This window comes from Metopolophium dirhodum, chromosome 1, assembly GCF_019925205.1.
Source record: "Metopolophium dirhodum isolate CAU chromosome 1, ASM1992520v1, whole genome shotgun sequence".
Classification (NCBI taxonomy): Eukaryota; Metazoa; Arthropoda; class Insecta; order Hemiptera; family Aphididae; genus Metopolophium; species Metopolophium dirhodum.
In genome coordinates this window covers 103,522,576-103,540,823 of record NC_083560.1, presented here as the reverse complement: position 1 = coordinate 103,540,823, position 18,248 = coordinate 103,522,576, and the positions used below count along the sequence as shown (strand labels likewise).

At 26.1% G+C, this 18,248-nt stretch overlaps 1 protein-coding gene across 1 annotated transcript; it reads right to left on the bottom strand.

Annotated features, from left to right (window-relative positions):
• Nucleotides 1-453: 453 nt before the first annotated feature.
• Nucleotides 454-13,325, bottom strand: LOC132936049 (uncharacterized protein KIAA2013 homolog). Its single transcript, XM_061002714.1, has 12 exons — nt 12,983-13,325; nt 12,810-12,907; nt 11,144-11,618; nt 10,970-11,084; nt 10,776-10,892; nt 10,429-10,694; nt 10,267-10,354; nt 10,021-10,160; nt 9,502-9,651; nt 9,322-9,446; nt 9,068-9,244; nt 454-639 (listed from the first exon to the last, which is right to left on the bottom strand). Exons 1-12 carry the CDS (start codon nt 13,141-13,143, stop codon nt 572-574), a joined length of 1,980 nt encoding a protein of 659 aa, XP_060858697.1. The 5' UTR covers nt 13,144-13,325; the 3' UTR covers nt 454-571.
• Between the last annotated feature and the right edge of the window lie 4,923 nt (nt 13,326-18,248).

Sequence of the window (18,248 nt, the reverse complement as noted above, 5' to 3'; positions counted from 1 at the left end):
TATAATAGAAACATAAATCATAATTATTAATATTATTATTTTATAATTACATGCTGTATAAGATATTAATACACAGTACATACTAAGGAGGCAATGAAGACATCTAGCTTAATTTTTTATTTTAGTTGTTTAGTTGCACGTGTAATGCATTTTTGATTTCCACCTTTTTTGTGTAAGGAAATATGGTCAAAGTAATAGCATTGAGTATATATTGTAGTATATACTATACACTATTGAGTATATTATATTGTACAATAGTCAATAGTGATATTAACAACAATAATAAACCACAAAATAAATTATCTAAAATTATACGCAACTATATCATGTAAGCAACAAATTCAAAAATGAGGTGGAATATGGATATTGACATATTGTCTAATTGACATCTGTTGAAAATAATTGGTTTATTTATTTGTTGAGTGTATTAGAAGTAGGTTGTATTATATATATTTTTTTTTAAACAAAAAATTTAACAGAATAATATTATAGTAAATGATACAAGAATAATTCTTACCATAAACAGCAAGTGTTTCATTTTCATTCAGCTGTTTTGTTTTGTGACTAGATTTTAAAAAAGTTGCTCTTCTTCTTTCCCGAATGTGGTCCATTTTTCAGTTCTTTCTAATTGAAGATGATCTAAATTAAATCATTGTAAAAGCAATACATTCATCAATCAGAATCTAAAATATGATATTTAAATAAAGTTTATTAACATATCTACAATCTACCTTAAGGTTGTCACTTGTCAAAAATAAATTTGGTAAGACGCTATTCAAAAAATTGGGTTAAAATATCAATAGATCCATTATGGCACTAGGTAAATAGACAAAAAATACTACCTACCTATCTTATAATAAATAATTCTGAAACTATTAAGACAAAATTAAAATAAAAACTAAAATTACAAAACATGGTAAGCACTATATCAATAAATAGAACTTCTTCTCAAAGTTGCATATATTGATCACTTACAAGTTATAATATTAAATGAATGTAACAGTTTTTAATGTTAATGAAGATATGGCGCTGAACTAGGGCATAGCCAGGATTTCTAAAAGCGGGAGGTGATAAAAAATATATTAAATACAATTTCTATTGCAATTATATTAATGGCCCCTCTGCCCACTGGGCTATACCACTGGTGCTGAATGAATAGAAAAAAACATATCTATAAGTCATATCTAGAATACATATCTATAAGTCTCCCAAAACCAAGCTATTATGGTTGCTTCTAAATGTGGGTATGACCATTATTTTAAAAACATACATTTTAAATAACTAGTTTACTATTTGGTATATTTTGTAATCTTAATATAATATGTTGGTAATATACTAATATGTAAGTATGATCAGTGCGGGAATTTAAAAAATAAAAGAAAGGGGTACTCTCAGAATTGAAAATAATTAGTGTTCCTTAGTCTTTACTGCTTACAATGATTTAACACAACATACCTCATGGGGAACTTTGTCCCCCCCATACCTCCCCCGTCAACCATATTCAACAATAGGTAGGTAGTTGAAATATAATATTATAAAATACTATAGTAACATTTACCACCAATTAGGTACAATAAATATTATTTTACTTGTCATTTATTAACATAAAAATTATTGATTACATAAAAGTATATTCTTACATTTCTAACTAATTATGTATCATTATTCATAAATTGTAATAATGATAATTAGTTAAAAGACTTTGACCATGGACTAAGATAATATACTTATAATATTATTATCTTAGTCCGTAAGTACTTTTGACCGCGTTATCAATTATCATAGAAAAAAATAAAAAATATTAGCAACTTAATATTAATTATTATTTTAGGAGGTAATAGATCTCCATGGGGTGGGGGATATGATACCCTCATCACCCCTCCCCTCCATCGATAACAACTACACGGTTTTTATGCACATATGTATTTAGCATTTCAAATGCACTATCATCGTTTCCTGGTTGAATGAACCACAAAAATTAATTTAAACTAAAAAAGTCATACTAAAAATAGTAATTATCACATCTAACACGATTAACTGAGTTAGGCAGGTGAAACAAAATTCTGGTCAGGATTTGCTTAACAGAAAATGTAGAAATTCTTTAAAATTATTTCATTTGTTTCAATAGGATAAAACTAATTTAACAATTTGTGGATCATAAATTGTTTTTTTAATGATAATCATGGAATAAATATTGCTACCTACACAAAATTAAATACGCTCTTACAAATGACATTGATGTGTCAGTTGTTCTAGTTGCAATACTGACTAGTGAATGCCCAGTGGTGACTACAATGGGCAATGTAGTAAATGTAGGGTGAAAAATATTAATTGTATGGGCTTAAAACATTTTGTCCTCATGTAGGTATAGTATTATTTCCTATGCAGTGAAATTTTAAAAATATTTAGCCTAAATTAAGCTATTTATACCATGAACCAATTTACACCGTTTTAAATAGCTTATGTACTAAAGACTACAATAATATAATATAATTATTCAATATTATTATAATATTTAATAATATGATATAAGTATGTTAAGTTTTTGGTAAAAATTATTTAAATATTCCATACCTATATCAACTTAACGAAAAACAAATTGCTTCATGCAAATCCCTCCCTCACATTAAACAAATCAATACAAATTTAATTTATTATATTCTTTTTAATTTGTAGCTTATTTGCTAGGGACTGATTTAGGATAACTAGGGTATGGTGAGGTTAAAAATGTTGAATAGTTGGTTATAAATAGGGACAAATTTCATAGGACAATTATAAACTAAATTTCAATTGATTTGGTTAATATAGTGGGGTGCTTACATTGAGCTTTTTGAATTTTATAATATATTAACACATACGTGTATACTTAATTAACTAAATTGAGTGTATGTGGTACCATTGATTATAAATTAAAATACTATACTAATACTATACTAGTATTTATAATCAATGATTTTATTCAATATATTAACAAAATAGATTTTTCTAAATATGTATATTCATATTAGCTGCCTTCAATGTAAGGTCCGTCCCTTATATGTAGAAAAATGTTTTCGTATTTTCCCATTTACAATACACATTCATGCAAAATTATATACCAATGCGATATCTGAGTCCTTGTTAATCAGCAAGCTTGAGATGTGTATTGTATACCACTTAATGATTTCTATTCAAAATTGTGATTTAAAAAATGTATTTTGTAACAAAATTATACGAATGTAAAAATATTAAAATTAATAACCGTACAAGTGTAATAGTGTGAAATACTGCTATAATATTTATATTTTATTATTTTAATATATAATAATTTATATATACATAATATAAAATAATAAATAAATAAAATAATATACTATATTTACATATAGTCATCTTTCATATAACTATAACTATTTTGATTACTTAAGAAGGCGCTACACCGCCTACATTCTGACTGTCTTACAAATGCATAATATAGCAAATTGTGTGCTCGGCAGATCATGTTTAGTTGTTTAGTTATCTTTTAGTTTAAAAATTAGAGTGGATTGAGCTCTTATAAAATGTATAAGTAAGAATATTATCTAGTGAAGCTCGTAGGGTTTTTTTATATAGTAATTTTAAAGCAAGTTTTATGAGTATTTTAAAATTGTTAATTGTTTGTACATTTCAATATACTAACTTGCTTTAAAATTAAAATTAAAAAAAAAAAAACATATGTGGTTCACTGGATAATAATTTTACCTTTAAATTGTATAATTCACTCTAATTTTTAAGCTAACATGATCTGCTAAGACAGAGAGCATGCATGTGGATGTAGCATCCTTTTAAGACGACGTCGCACCCACATATGTTGTCTTCGGCATACGGACAACATAGCAAATTTTTGTTTGCCAGTTTCAATAGTGTGCTGTTAATTTTGATATTAGAGTGAATCGACCTGTTATCAAACTTTTAGGTAACAACATTATGTGTTTTCTCTTTGATTTTTTACCATATTTTAATTTTTAAATAAATTATGAGCATTTTTAAATATTTATATTTTACCTATTCATAACTAACATAAAAATTAAAATATCGTAAAAAACCGACGAGAGAATACAGATAATGTTGTTACTTAAAAGTTTGATAATAGGTCAATTCACTCTAATATAAAAACTGACTACACCCTATTGAAACTAGTGAACGAAAATATGCTATTCCATAGGTGTGTAAGACGGAGACAACGCATGCGGGTACGACATTCTCTTAACAAAATTCATAATTATAATTGTTTACTAGTTTGTGTGTCGAACTAGTCTCATTTCATAATTTTCTCTATGTATTGTTACTAGGTCATTGGTAAAATAAAATATATTATATTAACATTTATATTTTAATAAGTAGGTAGTATCATTGAGTATATATTGTACAAAAAAATATTCAATGGTAGAATTAAATTTTACTATCAACTTAATTGTCTCCTCTAATATTATTATTTATTAACATCTAAATCCTCTCATATTCCCTCATTTGGTATTTATCTGCCACTGATACGCCATACCAGAGATCGACAATATTTTAATAGTTACCACATATGTATATCACGTGACACAAATAAATTTATAGAAGTTTGTGTCAAACAAATTGTATGAAATCCTTCTACAAGTTAACCTGGGTTAAAGGAAACTATTTGGAAATAACCACATTTAGCACTACATATACTTAATTTAAGTATACAACAGTCTTTCTATAACTAAAAAATCTTAAAAACTCAATAGTTATTGGTAGTGCAATAAGTAAGGAACTGTTGAATAATATCAAATAAAAAACTGGAGAAGTCTGTTGTAACTCTGTTGTACAATAGGTTTGGAGTGTACATCGTCATCGAGTGTCTCTGCTCAGAATCGTTTTCATATGCAATGATTTAGACATCTATTCAAAGCTGGGCAAGTTAATCAATTTTTTTAACTAGTTAAAGTTAAAATCCTAAAATAAAAAAATAACTAAGCTAAGTTAAAGTTAGTTTTAAAAAGTTACTGAATTTGAGTAACTAAGTTAAGTTACTTTTTTTTTTTAAATACATTTAACTCACTCATAAACGTTTATTTTTTATCTCATCGTAGGAAAATAACTAGTTTTGGTATTAAGTAAAACAAATTAATAATAAATGCACAGACAATATTATTTTATAAATTATACAACTGTTATAGATTATTGTTATAGCTGTACCTTACATACAGATCAAAATTATATATTTGCAGTATAATTTAAATATTAGTATCTATTTATTAAAAACAATTAAATAGTAGTTGAATCTTTAAATATGATGTTTTTCCATTTGTTTCCATTAAAATACAATAGAAATACAGAATAAAATAAAGTATAATATAGTACCTACCTATTTAATCATATTCTACTCAAAAAATATAAATTAATCTACTGCTGCTAGTCTTGCTAAAAAGCAAACTTGTGAAATTAATAATTATTTTCAGTTTTAAATGTTGTCTAATCTAAATGTTTCTTTTTTGAATTTAAAGGAAAATGTTTAAAACGTTGATATAAAAAAGAAAATATTTAAAGTTCACATTAAAATATAAAATATTAAAATGTTACTTTCAAAATATTTTTACAGTCCTAATCTCATCAGTTTATTAAAAGTAGCAATCAAACTATTAGAACTAATAGAAGTATTCAAAATTACAAAATTACTTAATTAATCCTGGCGGTTCTCAGAAATATCAATGCAAATAATATACAGTTCATAAATCATAATAAGAACATTTTTGTAAATAACTTTTTACAAATAACTTTAATTTTAACAAAATAACTAAGTTAAGTTACAATTATTTATAAAAGAAATAACTTAGTTACTAACTAAGTTATTGTCTACATTCTATTTTTTTTTTAAGTAGTTAAGTTAAAAGTTATCAAAAAAATTAACTATTAACTTAACTTTTAACTTTTTAACTAGTTACTGCCCAGCTTTGCATCTATTACAGTGACTATTAAGTAGTAAATGAAGAGAGACTTTAATTAGATTATAATCTAAAACAATATTAACTTAACGATGTATGCTCAAAATATCAAATTAGTCTATACAGATGTGCTAATAACTAATAATATTATATATTTTATATTACACCTTACACATAATACTATATTTTAATTCAAGTATATATTGTGTACATACAATAGTGGAATTATGTTTACCAAACATTGTTTAGGGTAACTTAATTATGTTATATTTTTACAATTTATTCAAATTTGTAGCATTATGATGTTGAGTATATGATTATATTCTAGTAATCATACATAGTTAATATCATCACACAATACAATAAATTAATAAATAATACAAATAATATAATAATATTAATTTAAACATAAAAAAAAAGAAAAAAACTTAATAAAATTAATTATGCTTTTAACAGTAATACATAAGACTTTATATCATTAAAAATAGTTATAAGTTTTTTTATAATACAATAAACTTTTTGCACAAATTGCATGATTTATTTATTTATTAGTGTTACATAAATAATATAATTAGAACTACTAGAAAATGTTTATGACAATAGGTAGTAGACAAACATTTTTTTTATAAATAAGCATGGTATTAATAAATAATATATTATCACAATTAACTTAAATCATCTTTGGGATTGTTATTTTTACAGTAAGCTTTCATTATATATTTTATTTAATATTAAATTTTACAATTTAAAATTACATTTTATGTTTAGTTCATACTCCGATAAAATACTATGTTTGTTAAATATTAATTAAACTATTTGCATTTTAATTAATTTAGAAATAATTTTGAACTGTGGAATTAAACATATTTTCCTTTGCACATGGTTTAATTATATATTATTTTCAAACGATGTAATTAACCCTTAATTTTGTAGTAATAAAATTTCACCAAGAAAGTTTAAAATAAAATTAACATGGAAAACATGGATTCATTAATTCTTAATTGAATACTGAAAAAAGTATAGATATTATATCATAGTTAATTGAAGAAACAAAAGGATGCGCATTTTTTTGAACAGTAAAAGTATCAAATATACAATTATTCAAAACCATAGGAAAAACATGCAAAAAAATCGAAACAAGTCTTATTTGATTATTAAAAACTAAATCAGTTTAAAATTAAAATATTAATATCATTTTAATAGACAAGGCTGGGCAAAATAGGTATGCATTTAGATATAATTTTACAATTCATGTTTTATATTTTGTGTACATTTTGTATTTTGTATTTTAACTTATCATAATAATTAATGATATAGAGTAGCAGTACAATTAATGACTTCTGTAATACTGAAGGACATTACGTCAATTTTTCCCCCTAATTTATGTCCAATTTCAAACACCATCTCATATAAGATGGCATTTTTGAAAAACTCTTAGTATTTATGACTAGAGACCAGTATTATAAATGTTTGCATATTCAAAAGGAATGTATGCACGACCATAAGAGTTTGAAATGTGGTTGTTTAAAATAAAACCGATTTTATAGACCTAATTTTATTTTTAATATTTTGTTATCAGAGCATACAATTTTTATACTTTATACACTCTTATGATATAAATATACTATTTTCTCTTTTCTCTTTCTTCTTTACTATAAAGATAAGAATTAATATGAAATTATCACAGAAAAACATTTGATAATCGAAAATAATATTTCTTATATCTATCAAAATACAAAGGAAAGATTTAGGTAGTTACTAAAATGATATATGTTGGAACATTAGTTGGATATGGTTTACTTGTCTTGTTAATGAAGTTGATTAACTGTTTACATTAATTCAATGAACATTTTTTAATTCCTATACTGTATATTTTGAACGTTTTTATGCATATTTTGTGAATTTTATCATGTATATCTTTTTGCATATAAGTGCATATAATTCTGGTCTCTACAGTTATTTTTTTTGTTTTATTGACTATAGAGCATTTACACATAAATGTATAGGCTATATTTTATTAGTAATAATAAATTATTACCAATAGTTAACACTGAATACTTGTATATCTAGCCCTATATAGGTATATTATATTTATTTATTTCAAACCTATATTTAAAAAAAAAAGTTATTTTAAGAGGAAGGTATACCAGCATACGTTGTCTCCGTCTTACAAATGTACAACATAGCAAGTACTGTTTTGCGCGGGATAGAACCACTCCCTCGGTATTTATAGTAGAATTACCAAAATTCCACAACACATAGGAAACAACTTTATCTGTGTTGTAGCGTTTTTATTATTTGGATAACATAAATCAAATTAAAGTTATCAGTTTGAGAACATTAGAATTTTTTTTGTTTTTTTCATTTAATTATTAAAAATTATTGGTAAATGCCATCAAAAAAATAAAAACGCTAAGACACAGATAAAGTTGTTCCCTATGCGTTGTAGAATTTTGGTAATTCTACTATAAATACCGAGGGAGTGGTTCTATAAAGAGTTTTTTGTTATGTTGTACATTTGTAAGACGGAGACAACGCATGCGGGTATAGCGTCCTCTTAAATACATTTTGCTTTTAATATTTTGAATAAATGATGAATCATTTTGCCAAACCCTGTTAATTAGTTAAATTATCAAATATTTCTATTTATTCTTTACTAAAATTTCACAATGTGGTATTAATCCACACGGTGATTTAAATGTGCAATATTTTAATGATTTTATATTTTTGCAGGAATTATAAATTAATTCTGGTTGTATTTATAATTGGGATTACATTATATTTATAAACATTTAGTCTGGGTAAAACATAAAACATTGTAAATAATAATAAAATTATGACAAAGGTAAATAATGATATCATTGAGACACATATCTTCAATAATAATGAAATTAACTACTATTTATAATTATTTGTGATTGTTTTACCAATCAAAATAATTTAAATCTATTATTAGGCGTTTAAACATGAGATCTTATTAGTTTTAAATCAAATAAATGATACCTAACAAATTAAGAACATTTATAATGGTTTATAGATAACTTTTAAAATAACAATATTTGTGAAATATAGTTATTACTTATTTTAATTTTTAATTGATATAATTATTAATGTTTATTTATATGCTAGTTTACCATATTTTATTCTTGATTTATCTTGCCAGTTAAAGTATTCATTGTAAATTAGTTTGAATAGGAAAAGATGAAATATGACAATCAAACAACCAATTGCCACCCAGAAAAATGTTGGCAATCCTCCAAGACGGTGTCCATGTTTATGAAGTGCTAATACGTGGTGTTCATGAGCTGGAGCTAGAAAATTATTATTATTTAAATTTTTATTATTAATAATACTAACTGAATAGCAAAATAAAAAACAAAATGAATACCCTCTGAAACTTCTTTAACATGGATTGCATGTTTTAGGTCTTCCATGTGTTTTTTATCATAGGTCAAATATAATATTCCAGTTACAGGATCTGTTAGCTTAACTGGAAACGTTTTATACTCTGGTCTGTAAAAAATGTTGTTTAGATATTTGATGTAATTTTTCTTAGACCAATGATTACCCTAACAAAACGGGTTCATCTAAGCATCCACCATCACAAGCATAATAATTTTTATCACTGCGGTCTATAGCTACAGATATAATGGCTTTATTATTTTCTTGCACTGAAACTGTCACATTTATATGAGTCATATTTCCATAGTTGATACGCCTAATCATGTAAAAAATATATTTAACATATTCATTAAAAATAGTTACATATAAAATCAATATACTAAATTCAATGTTATAGCTGTTGCAATCAAAGTATACATTTTCTAGGTAATAACAATGAAACTTTAAATTTGGATAATTTAAAATAAAGTACTTAATAGGTTAAATTAAGTATTTACTACAATAATATAAGCCATCTTAATAATGTGATCAAATAATAAATAAAAATAAAAACCATTTAGTATTGCCCATCACTAATAGTTTAAATAATAATTTATTAATGTTTCACATACTCATCGAGCAACATTTTGCAATAACATGAATTATTGTTTTAAATATGCATATTTTGCGTATTTTTTTTTATTACCGGAAATGAAAATTTCTGTGTAAAAATTTTGGATGCATATTAAATTGCAAATGTTGGTTGTTAAATCGGAAATTTCCAAAGCTTAAAACCATTGCTTGAGCTACTCCAGAAGCTCCCGCATTAACAAGATTATGGCATCCCTGAAACAGAGATTATAATTAAATTACATAATGATCATCTATGGTAAATAGTAGAAAGCGTTTTTATACAGTTATTATTTATGAGGATAAATTTATCGACATTTACTTGTTTTTCTAAAGTAAGAATCCATAATGACACAGCATTGTTGATTTTTTCAATTGAAGAAAGATTTGACCATAAACCTACAGCTTGTCTAAAATAATAACAAAAATTAATGCATGATAACATTTTATTTTATTTATTTTACAAAATACAAAATATACGTACAAAGTGTCGTGGTTTGCACCATAACAACCTTCAACATATGAAAGACTACTAGCAACTTTAGCAAGAACAGCAGGAGAAGATGTTATTTCATAGGAAGGAGCTCGAACACTGGATAGAACACTATACACAGTTGCATTGATTAAATCACCATTTAAAACGCCACTGGCTTTTGACATGCTTATTGAGAAACCAGTACTCCATAGCTTCTCCCAAATATCAATGTGTGTTTTCTCAATGTTTTCATAGTGTAAGATTTTCAATATTGACTGAAAATTATGAAAATAGATATAAAACAAAATTACACAAGTATTAAAAATAACAATAATAAAAAGAATAATTAAACTTACTTCAATTGATTTTTTTTCTAAAGTTGACCTAACTCCAGTAAACTCTAAGGAATTTTTCAAATCCAAATATTCAATTGAAATAATAATACGTAATTTAAATATACTATGTGGTGCAACCTATGAAGATAACCATAATAAATATTTCACAATTATTTAGGTAGTTATTTACCTTGCATAAATACTTTTTAATTTACCTTAACATTTATTGGAAACTGAGAGTATGTTATCGAAACACCATAAATTGGGTTTTCAGATGTTGATGTACTAATACCAGATTCAACTATATAACTTTCAGTCTGGTCAGCTAATCTAGAGTAATATGATAAAACAATTTATTTATTTAAATATGAGTGTATAAACCAACTTACTTTATGGGGCGTGTGCTATACATTGACCAACCATGTTTATGAGAGTGTTGCTTAAGTTTAGCGTATAGCACAAAGTCTGTAGGATTTGTTAGTTCTATATCCTGAACAAGAATTGTTGGTAAGGCTCGGAATGCAAAGTATTTAATACTACTTTGGAGTCTGTTGGAAAAACATTCGTATCGGTACGCTATACCATTTTTATAATTGACAACTGTAGCCAATTGTGATGGTGCTTCAATATCTATTTTAATTACTGGATACCAATAAATAGGTATTGACAATGCTCTGTTGCCTTTTATATAGATTGGAGAATCATAATCAAGTGTTATTCCAAAATAACCATTTCCTATAAATTCTTTGTATGGTTTTTCATCAGCATCCAGTGGCTCGTGCTTAATGTTTGCATCAAACATATCATAAGCTTGTTTATGAAAAGATAGCTTCTCAAATAGACCATTTTTCATAAATAATTCATCTATGAATAAAAAAAAATATAAATTTATTTTTAGTGTATTTGATTGAAAATAATATTGATGTATCAATTTATTAATAATATTAATATTGTTAATAAATTAATCGTTTATAACAATTTTCATTGGAACTAGAGAATCAAATCATTATATCCACACACCTCGAACATGTCACAATTATGATTGGACTAAATACTTTGGACATATTTTTATATTTCAAATATGAATTAATTTACTATTTGTTAGGTTTATGTACTGCAGAAATAGTAAAGTGCATTCACTAGGCAATTTCAAAATTTGAAAAATATTGATTGTGTATAGGTACGTCTATATAACACTTTTATAGAATGTATTCCAGTGTAGGATTATTAATTAATAATTATATATAATTGTGTTAAAACGGTTTTATATCCACGGATTATACAAATTTGTACTGGTAAATAATATAACTCAAACTATCTGCAAGAAGTGAGTATTCATGGATTTAAAACCTTTTTACTTAAAAAATCGTTTAGGATTAATAATACCCACCATCTACCTAAAAGATATATATTACATTAGTTTATATAAAAAGTAACAATTGAAAAATAATTTTACGGTCTTGTTTATATTACTTAACCTGGTGTTAGTCACGATATGGTCAAAATTACTGCACTTTTTTAACATCTTTAATAAAATATGTATATTAAATATTTTAATCATTGGTACTCAATATACCTTTTAAGCATGTTATTGAAAATAATATAATAATATTGTAAATAAGAACATTTAATTACTTGTACTTACCTATATATATTTAACTAAGATAGAAGTGAGATATTATTCATAATATACGTATACATTTAAATAGAACTTGCGCATTCCTATTTTTTCTAAATATTACCCATTTGATGTAAAGCGAGTAACTTTTTGTAAAAGATTTAATTTTTTTGTAATTGAATGAAATAGGTATTAATTTGTTTTAATGAAATTAATAAGAATTAATGAAATAATGTTTTATATTCTTGAATATTATCATTTAATCAATTAATATTCATATAAATTATTGTTCTCAAATTTTAGAAAATGTTTATAATATTTATGGGCATCTACCAAGATTACTTATTCAATTAGTATATTTCACTAAAACATTTTATTAATATGTACCTGCCTACATTGTATACACAATTTATGATTAGATATGATTAAAAACTTACCATACTCTAGACTTCGGTTGTTGGATGATCTCCAGTAAGGACTTAGATAAAATATTAAAGTGACTATAAAAGTGACCACAATGGCGATTTTCTTTGATCTGTAATTAGGTACAATGCACAATTATGTAAAACTATTGACAGACACACGTTAGCTCGAATAAACTACTGCTTACATTTTAATTTTTTCTAAACTCCTTCTCAACCGGTACAGGAAATCTCTAGGACTCATGTTGTTGCAATGTGTATTGTGTGTGAAATAGCAACAACAACAACACCAGTAATTAACCAGACTATAGGTGCATTTAGATACAATATTACAGATACATGCTCGCATCACACACCGTAAACAAAAAAATGTACAGGAAAATACCTGTGTAAGTGCGTAACTAGATACCTATAATGCCGATTATGGTTTTACTATAATACCTATTTATTGATAGAAACATTTTAGGCGTCAATCAAAATTTCACGAAACACAAATAATAATAAGACTCGTAGACACACACAGTACATAAATTCCGGCGTTTAATGATACTGTTATCTCAATGAGTGACCGATAAGATAATAACTTTTTTCAAATACTTTGTAATATAATACGATCTATTATATTTGCTTTTTCGTATCACCTGTTTTTTCTATATTATTATTATAAAGACTGGATCGTGCGGAAGAGAGTAGGTAGTAGGTACCTATATTAATGTTATATTAATTTCGTGTTTAACATGACAAAATAGATTTCTATTAGTGTTGGGTAGTAATGTAACGAAAGTAAGTCGTTATTGTAACGGCGTTACTTTGCTAGTAACGCGTTACGTAATTTCATTAGAATTATTTCCAAGTAACGAAAATGTAATGGAAATTACTTTTGAAAAGTAATTTCTATAGAATAACGCGTTACAGTTTCGAATTATTAACAGGTTAAGCGCCAAGCCAAAAAATTGAGTTTTGAATATAACGCCATGTAGGGTCTATTGGCCCGTCGATGTGACTTGTCAATATCGCCACGTAGGGTTTTGAAGCCCGTCATGCAGTACTTGTCTTAGTCGCCACGTAGGGTCTCAAAAACCTTCATTTTACATGTTTCCTTATGGAATTAAAATAGAGCGTGGCCTGTAGGACAAGTTTGTAAAATGGTTCATTATTAGTGGTAAACCTATTGCAATACTACAATATAACACAGTCGATTGATGAACGTGTTGCGTGATAGACATTTAGTTATTTGTATATCTTAAAATGGACGAACGGATAGTTAATTGGTTGAACAATAGTGACTTTGAATTTGATACAGATGATAGTGAGAATGAGGTAAGAAATAATATAAACATTGTACTGTATATATTTAAATTACATATATTAAAATAAATTATATATTAAATATAAAATATACTACATTGTAAAATATAGGTCGATGATTCCGATATTGATCCAGATTATTTACCAAACCAACAGCATCAAGGCCGTAACTGAGGGGGGGTCCAGGGGTCCGGACCCCCCCCCCCCCCCGAAATTTTTAAAAGTAGAAACATTTTAGCGGTGAATATAGTTTATAAACTATAAATTGTATTAAATAATAATTGTATATTTTTGTTAAAACAGTAATTTAAAATAAGATTAAATTTATCATTTTATTTTATTTCAACGCCGTAATAAAGATTAGAATCAATAGATACGATTAGGTACTAGCATTTATAATCAATGGTACTAGTTACAATAAAATGTGATTGTCACAACTCACAAGTGATATAAACTTATATATTATGAAATACGGGCGCAGAAAATCCAAATTATTTAAGATTATAAAACAAGAATATAACAATATTGTGTGTATTGTAAAACATTCATTTTACTGCTGTTCGTGCTCACGTAAAGTGTATAAAATGAGTAAAAGAAACCAAATTCAAAATTACTTTACAAAGAGACAAAAGTTATGTTAAAAATGTACTATTTTATTTAATTATTATTATATAAAATGGTTATAATACAAATGTATTATATTATGTATTAATAATTATTAATACGTTCAATGCCGAGGTCAACACGTAGATTGACTTTAATGCCTCATTATTTTTGCTGGTGTTGTTTGATTGTATTATTATTATTTTTTTTTTTTTTAATAATTGAACGTGTTAATTACCATACTATATAGAGTATAGATAAATTAAAAAGTACCTTCTACTTCATTTATTTTAGACTGATGATGTCCCCACTGTCCAAACACAAGTAACTAACGAAACTAACGAAACAATTGAGGTTGAAAACAACGATATTAGTTACTGTTTAAATAAAAATGTGTGTGATGAACTAAAATTAAAATTTTTAACTCTCCTTGGATGCCAGATAAAAATTATGTATTTCCAACATCCACAACTTCAAAAAAAAAATCTAAAATTTCAATTTTACTGGTTTGAACGTTTTCCGTGGCTTGTTTACTCTACAATTGATAATGGTGGTGCCCTATGTAAATACTGTGTAATATTTGGTCAAGAAATCGGAGGCAAAGGCAATAATCAAAAACTTTCCTCTTTAGTATTCAAAATTTTTAATAATTGGAAACATGCAATTGAGGTATTTAGTGAAAAAATTGTATTTTATATTTTATCTTTTTTTTGATTTGTGCTTTTGTAATGTGAATAATAGTTAAATAGTCTATATATTATGTATATAAAAAATCAACTATTATGTTTATGTAAATTGAATATTATAATAATGACCTAATATGTTTTTAATAATGATAATAATACAATTTTATATTTTTAACGTAAAAATGAAGTGTTTAGTATCTATATTTAAAAAAATGTTGGACCCCCCCCCTGAAATTTTTTGCCAGTTACGGCCTTGAACAGCATGATGAAGAACAAAATATAGGGAATTGTGACAATGATGATTTTGAAAATGATATCGACGAATGTGCTCAACTCACAGCCGATGAGTTCGAAGATGATGTTGATGTTTTTATGCCAAGCAATGAAATTACATGGGGACCAGTAACTGGTAATTTAAATACAATAGTTTACAACCCACTAAATTTATATGTTGGTATTAATCCAGATATCATTGATTCAATGGAAGATTGCGCTCCAATAGACTTTTATACATTATTTATTGATGAAAATGTACTACATTTTCTAGTTTCTGAGACCAATCGTTATGCTCACCAAATAATAAATTCGCGTAGATTATCAAAATATTCTCGATTGAAAAAAAGGACTCCTATTGACCGTACTGAGATGAGAAACTTTTTTGGACTTATTATATGGATGGGATTAGTGAATATGCCGAATTTAAGAGATTACTGGAGAACAGATTTGAGTTGATTCTAGGAATATTTCATTGGGGAAATAATGAAATTATTGAGCATGGTAGACTAAACAAAATACAACACCTAGTTGATATGTTAGTAGCCAATTTCAATAAATGGTACATTCCTGAAAACAAAGTGTGTATAAACGAAAGTGTGGTTCCTTTTATAGGGCGTTTAGTCTTTAGACAATACCTGAAAAATAAAAGACATCGTTATGGAATTAAAATATTCAAACTATGTTCAAAAGATTTTTATACTTTGTGTTATAATATTTATGCCGGGAAAGAAGCAGTAAGAGAAACTGACGTGTCTTATAAAATTGTATTAAAGTTAATGGAGCTATATCTTAATTTTGGACGAACCTTGTATAGGTACTGACAATTGGTATTCGCGTGTTAAGTTAGCTGAAAAACTTAACCAAGAAAATACACATTTGGTGGGAACTCTGAGGGCCAATCGTAAGCATAACCCGGAAAATGTAGTTAAAAAAAAATTTTAAAAAGGAGAGATAATTGCTTTACAGAGCAACAATAACGTAATTATTCTTAAATGGCGGGATAAACGTGACATTTTATTAATCACAACAAAACACTCTGACCAAGTCATCGAAATACAAAAAAGGGACAGGATAATAAAAAAGCCACTCGTTGTCGAAGATTACAATACAGGAAAATCGTACATAGACCGTTCTGATCAAATTTCATCTTGCAGTACACCTTTAAAGAAGACTATAAAATGGTATAAAAAAGTGGCTTTTGATATTCATCTATCCACATCATAGGTCAATGCATTATCATTATTTAAGTCTGTAACCAAAAATAAATCCATAACAATAACTACTTTCAAAGAAGAAATTGTCAAGCAGCTACTATATAAACCAAATGTTCCTCAACGGCTCAACCTATTTCACCGGGCTTAAAACATTTACTAGTTAAAACACAACAAAAAATAATGTGTAAGCCGTATTTATGCGCAGAAGTCAGAAAATCTCGGTAGATTAGAAGCTCAAAACAAAACAAGAAAAGTATTTACTTATTGCGATGGATGTAAACTACAAATATGTAAAGATTGCTTTATAAAAAAACACAAAAATGTATTGTAGACATTATTTACAGTTGTTTATATATAAATTACAATATATTGTATTGCATGTTATATTATTATGTAATTTTTTTTTAATTTCAAAATAAAAGGTATTATTATTTATTATATCTGATGTATGAGTGTGTAATTTATATAAAAAGTTAAATATTGTATTTTTACATAATTGGTTATAACACTTAAAATTGAATAAAGGATCTAATGACCCTACACTTGTCATTAACGCCACGTAAAGTTCTAAGATCCATCACATTTTTTATGTGTGCATTCATTTCAGGTAAGAAAGTTAATCAATAGTTAATATGTAATCAAAATTGATAGCTGTCTTTCTTCTCACTGAAATGTAAAAAAATTTTTAGACAAACCTAACGAATTTGATAAGAATCATTTTGACAAGTCGTATGAAAGGTCAATAGACCCTATACATGGCGCTTAACCTGTTATTACACCTACCTATTGCGAATTCAAAAAAAACATGTTTGTCTATTATGCGGGTATTTATGAATCTAATATTTATATACATTTAATTTTACTCGCCACATTTTAGTTTTCGATGGTTTTGACATTTGATATGTCGAATTGCACCTAAATCACGAAACAGTTTATTAAATTTATTATTTAATATGATTCCTTTAAATAGTTTTCTTATGAATAGGTTGTGTGGAAGACCAAGTTTGTCGTTTGATACAATCCAATTAACTATTCAGGTCTTTATAAATAAAGAATTTGTTATTTGTATGTTCAATTTGGCTGCAAAAGATAATTGCCAAGAAATAAAAATTTTTTTTTTTAACGAGAAAGCAATGAGTTACTTTTCTATTTGAAAAGTAAAGTAATTTCGATAAAATTTTATTTTAGTAACGAGTAAAGTAACTTAATTCCATTTATCTCTAAGTAACGAGTAAAGTAACTTAATTACATTTATCTCTAAGTAACGAGTAAAGTAACTTAATTACTTTTCAAAAGTAACTTGCCCAACACTGATTTCTATAGATCTATTTTGTCATGGTGTTTAATATTTATGTCTGTGAATATAA

Bases quoted from the DNA above. Each gene is read 5' to 3' on its own strand.
- LOC132936049 (XM_061002714.1), bottom strand. From the start codon at position 13,143: ATGCGAGCATGTATCTGTAATATTGTATCTAAATGCACCTATAGTCTG. The intron at 11,619-12,809 runs GTAAGTTTTTAA...TTTTATTCATAG, and splicing joins CAACCGAAGTCTAGAGTATG to ATGAATTATTTATGAAAAAT. The intron at 9,447-9,501 runs GTAATCATTGGT...CATTTTTTACAG, and splicing joins GATGAACCCGTTTTGTTAGG to ACCAGAGTATAAAACGTTTC.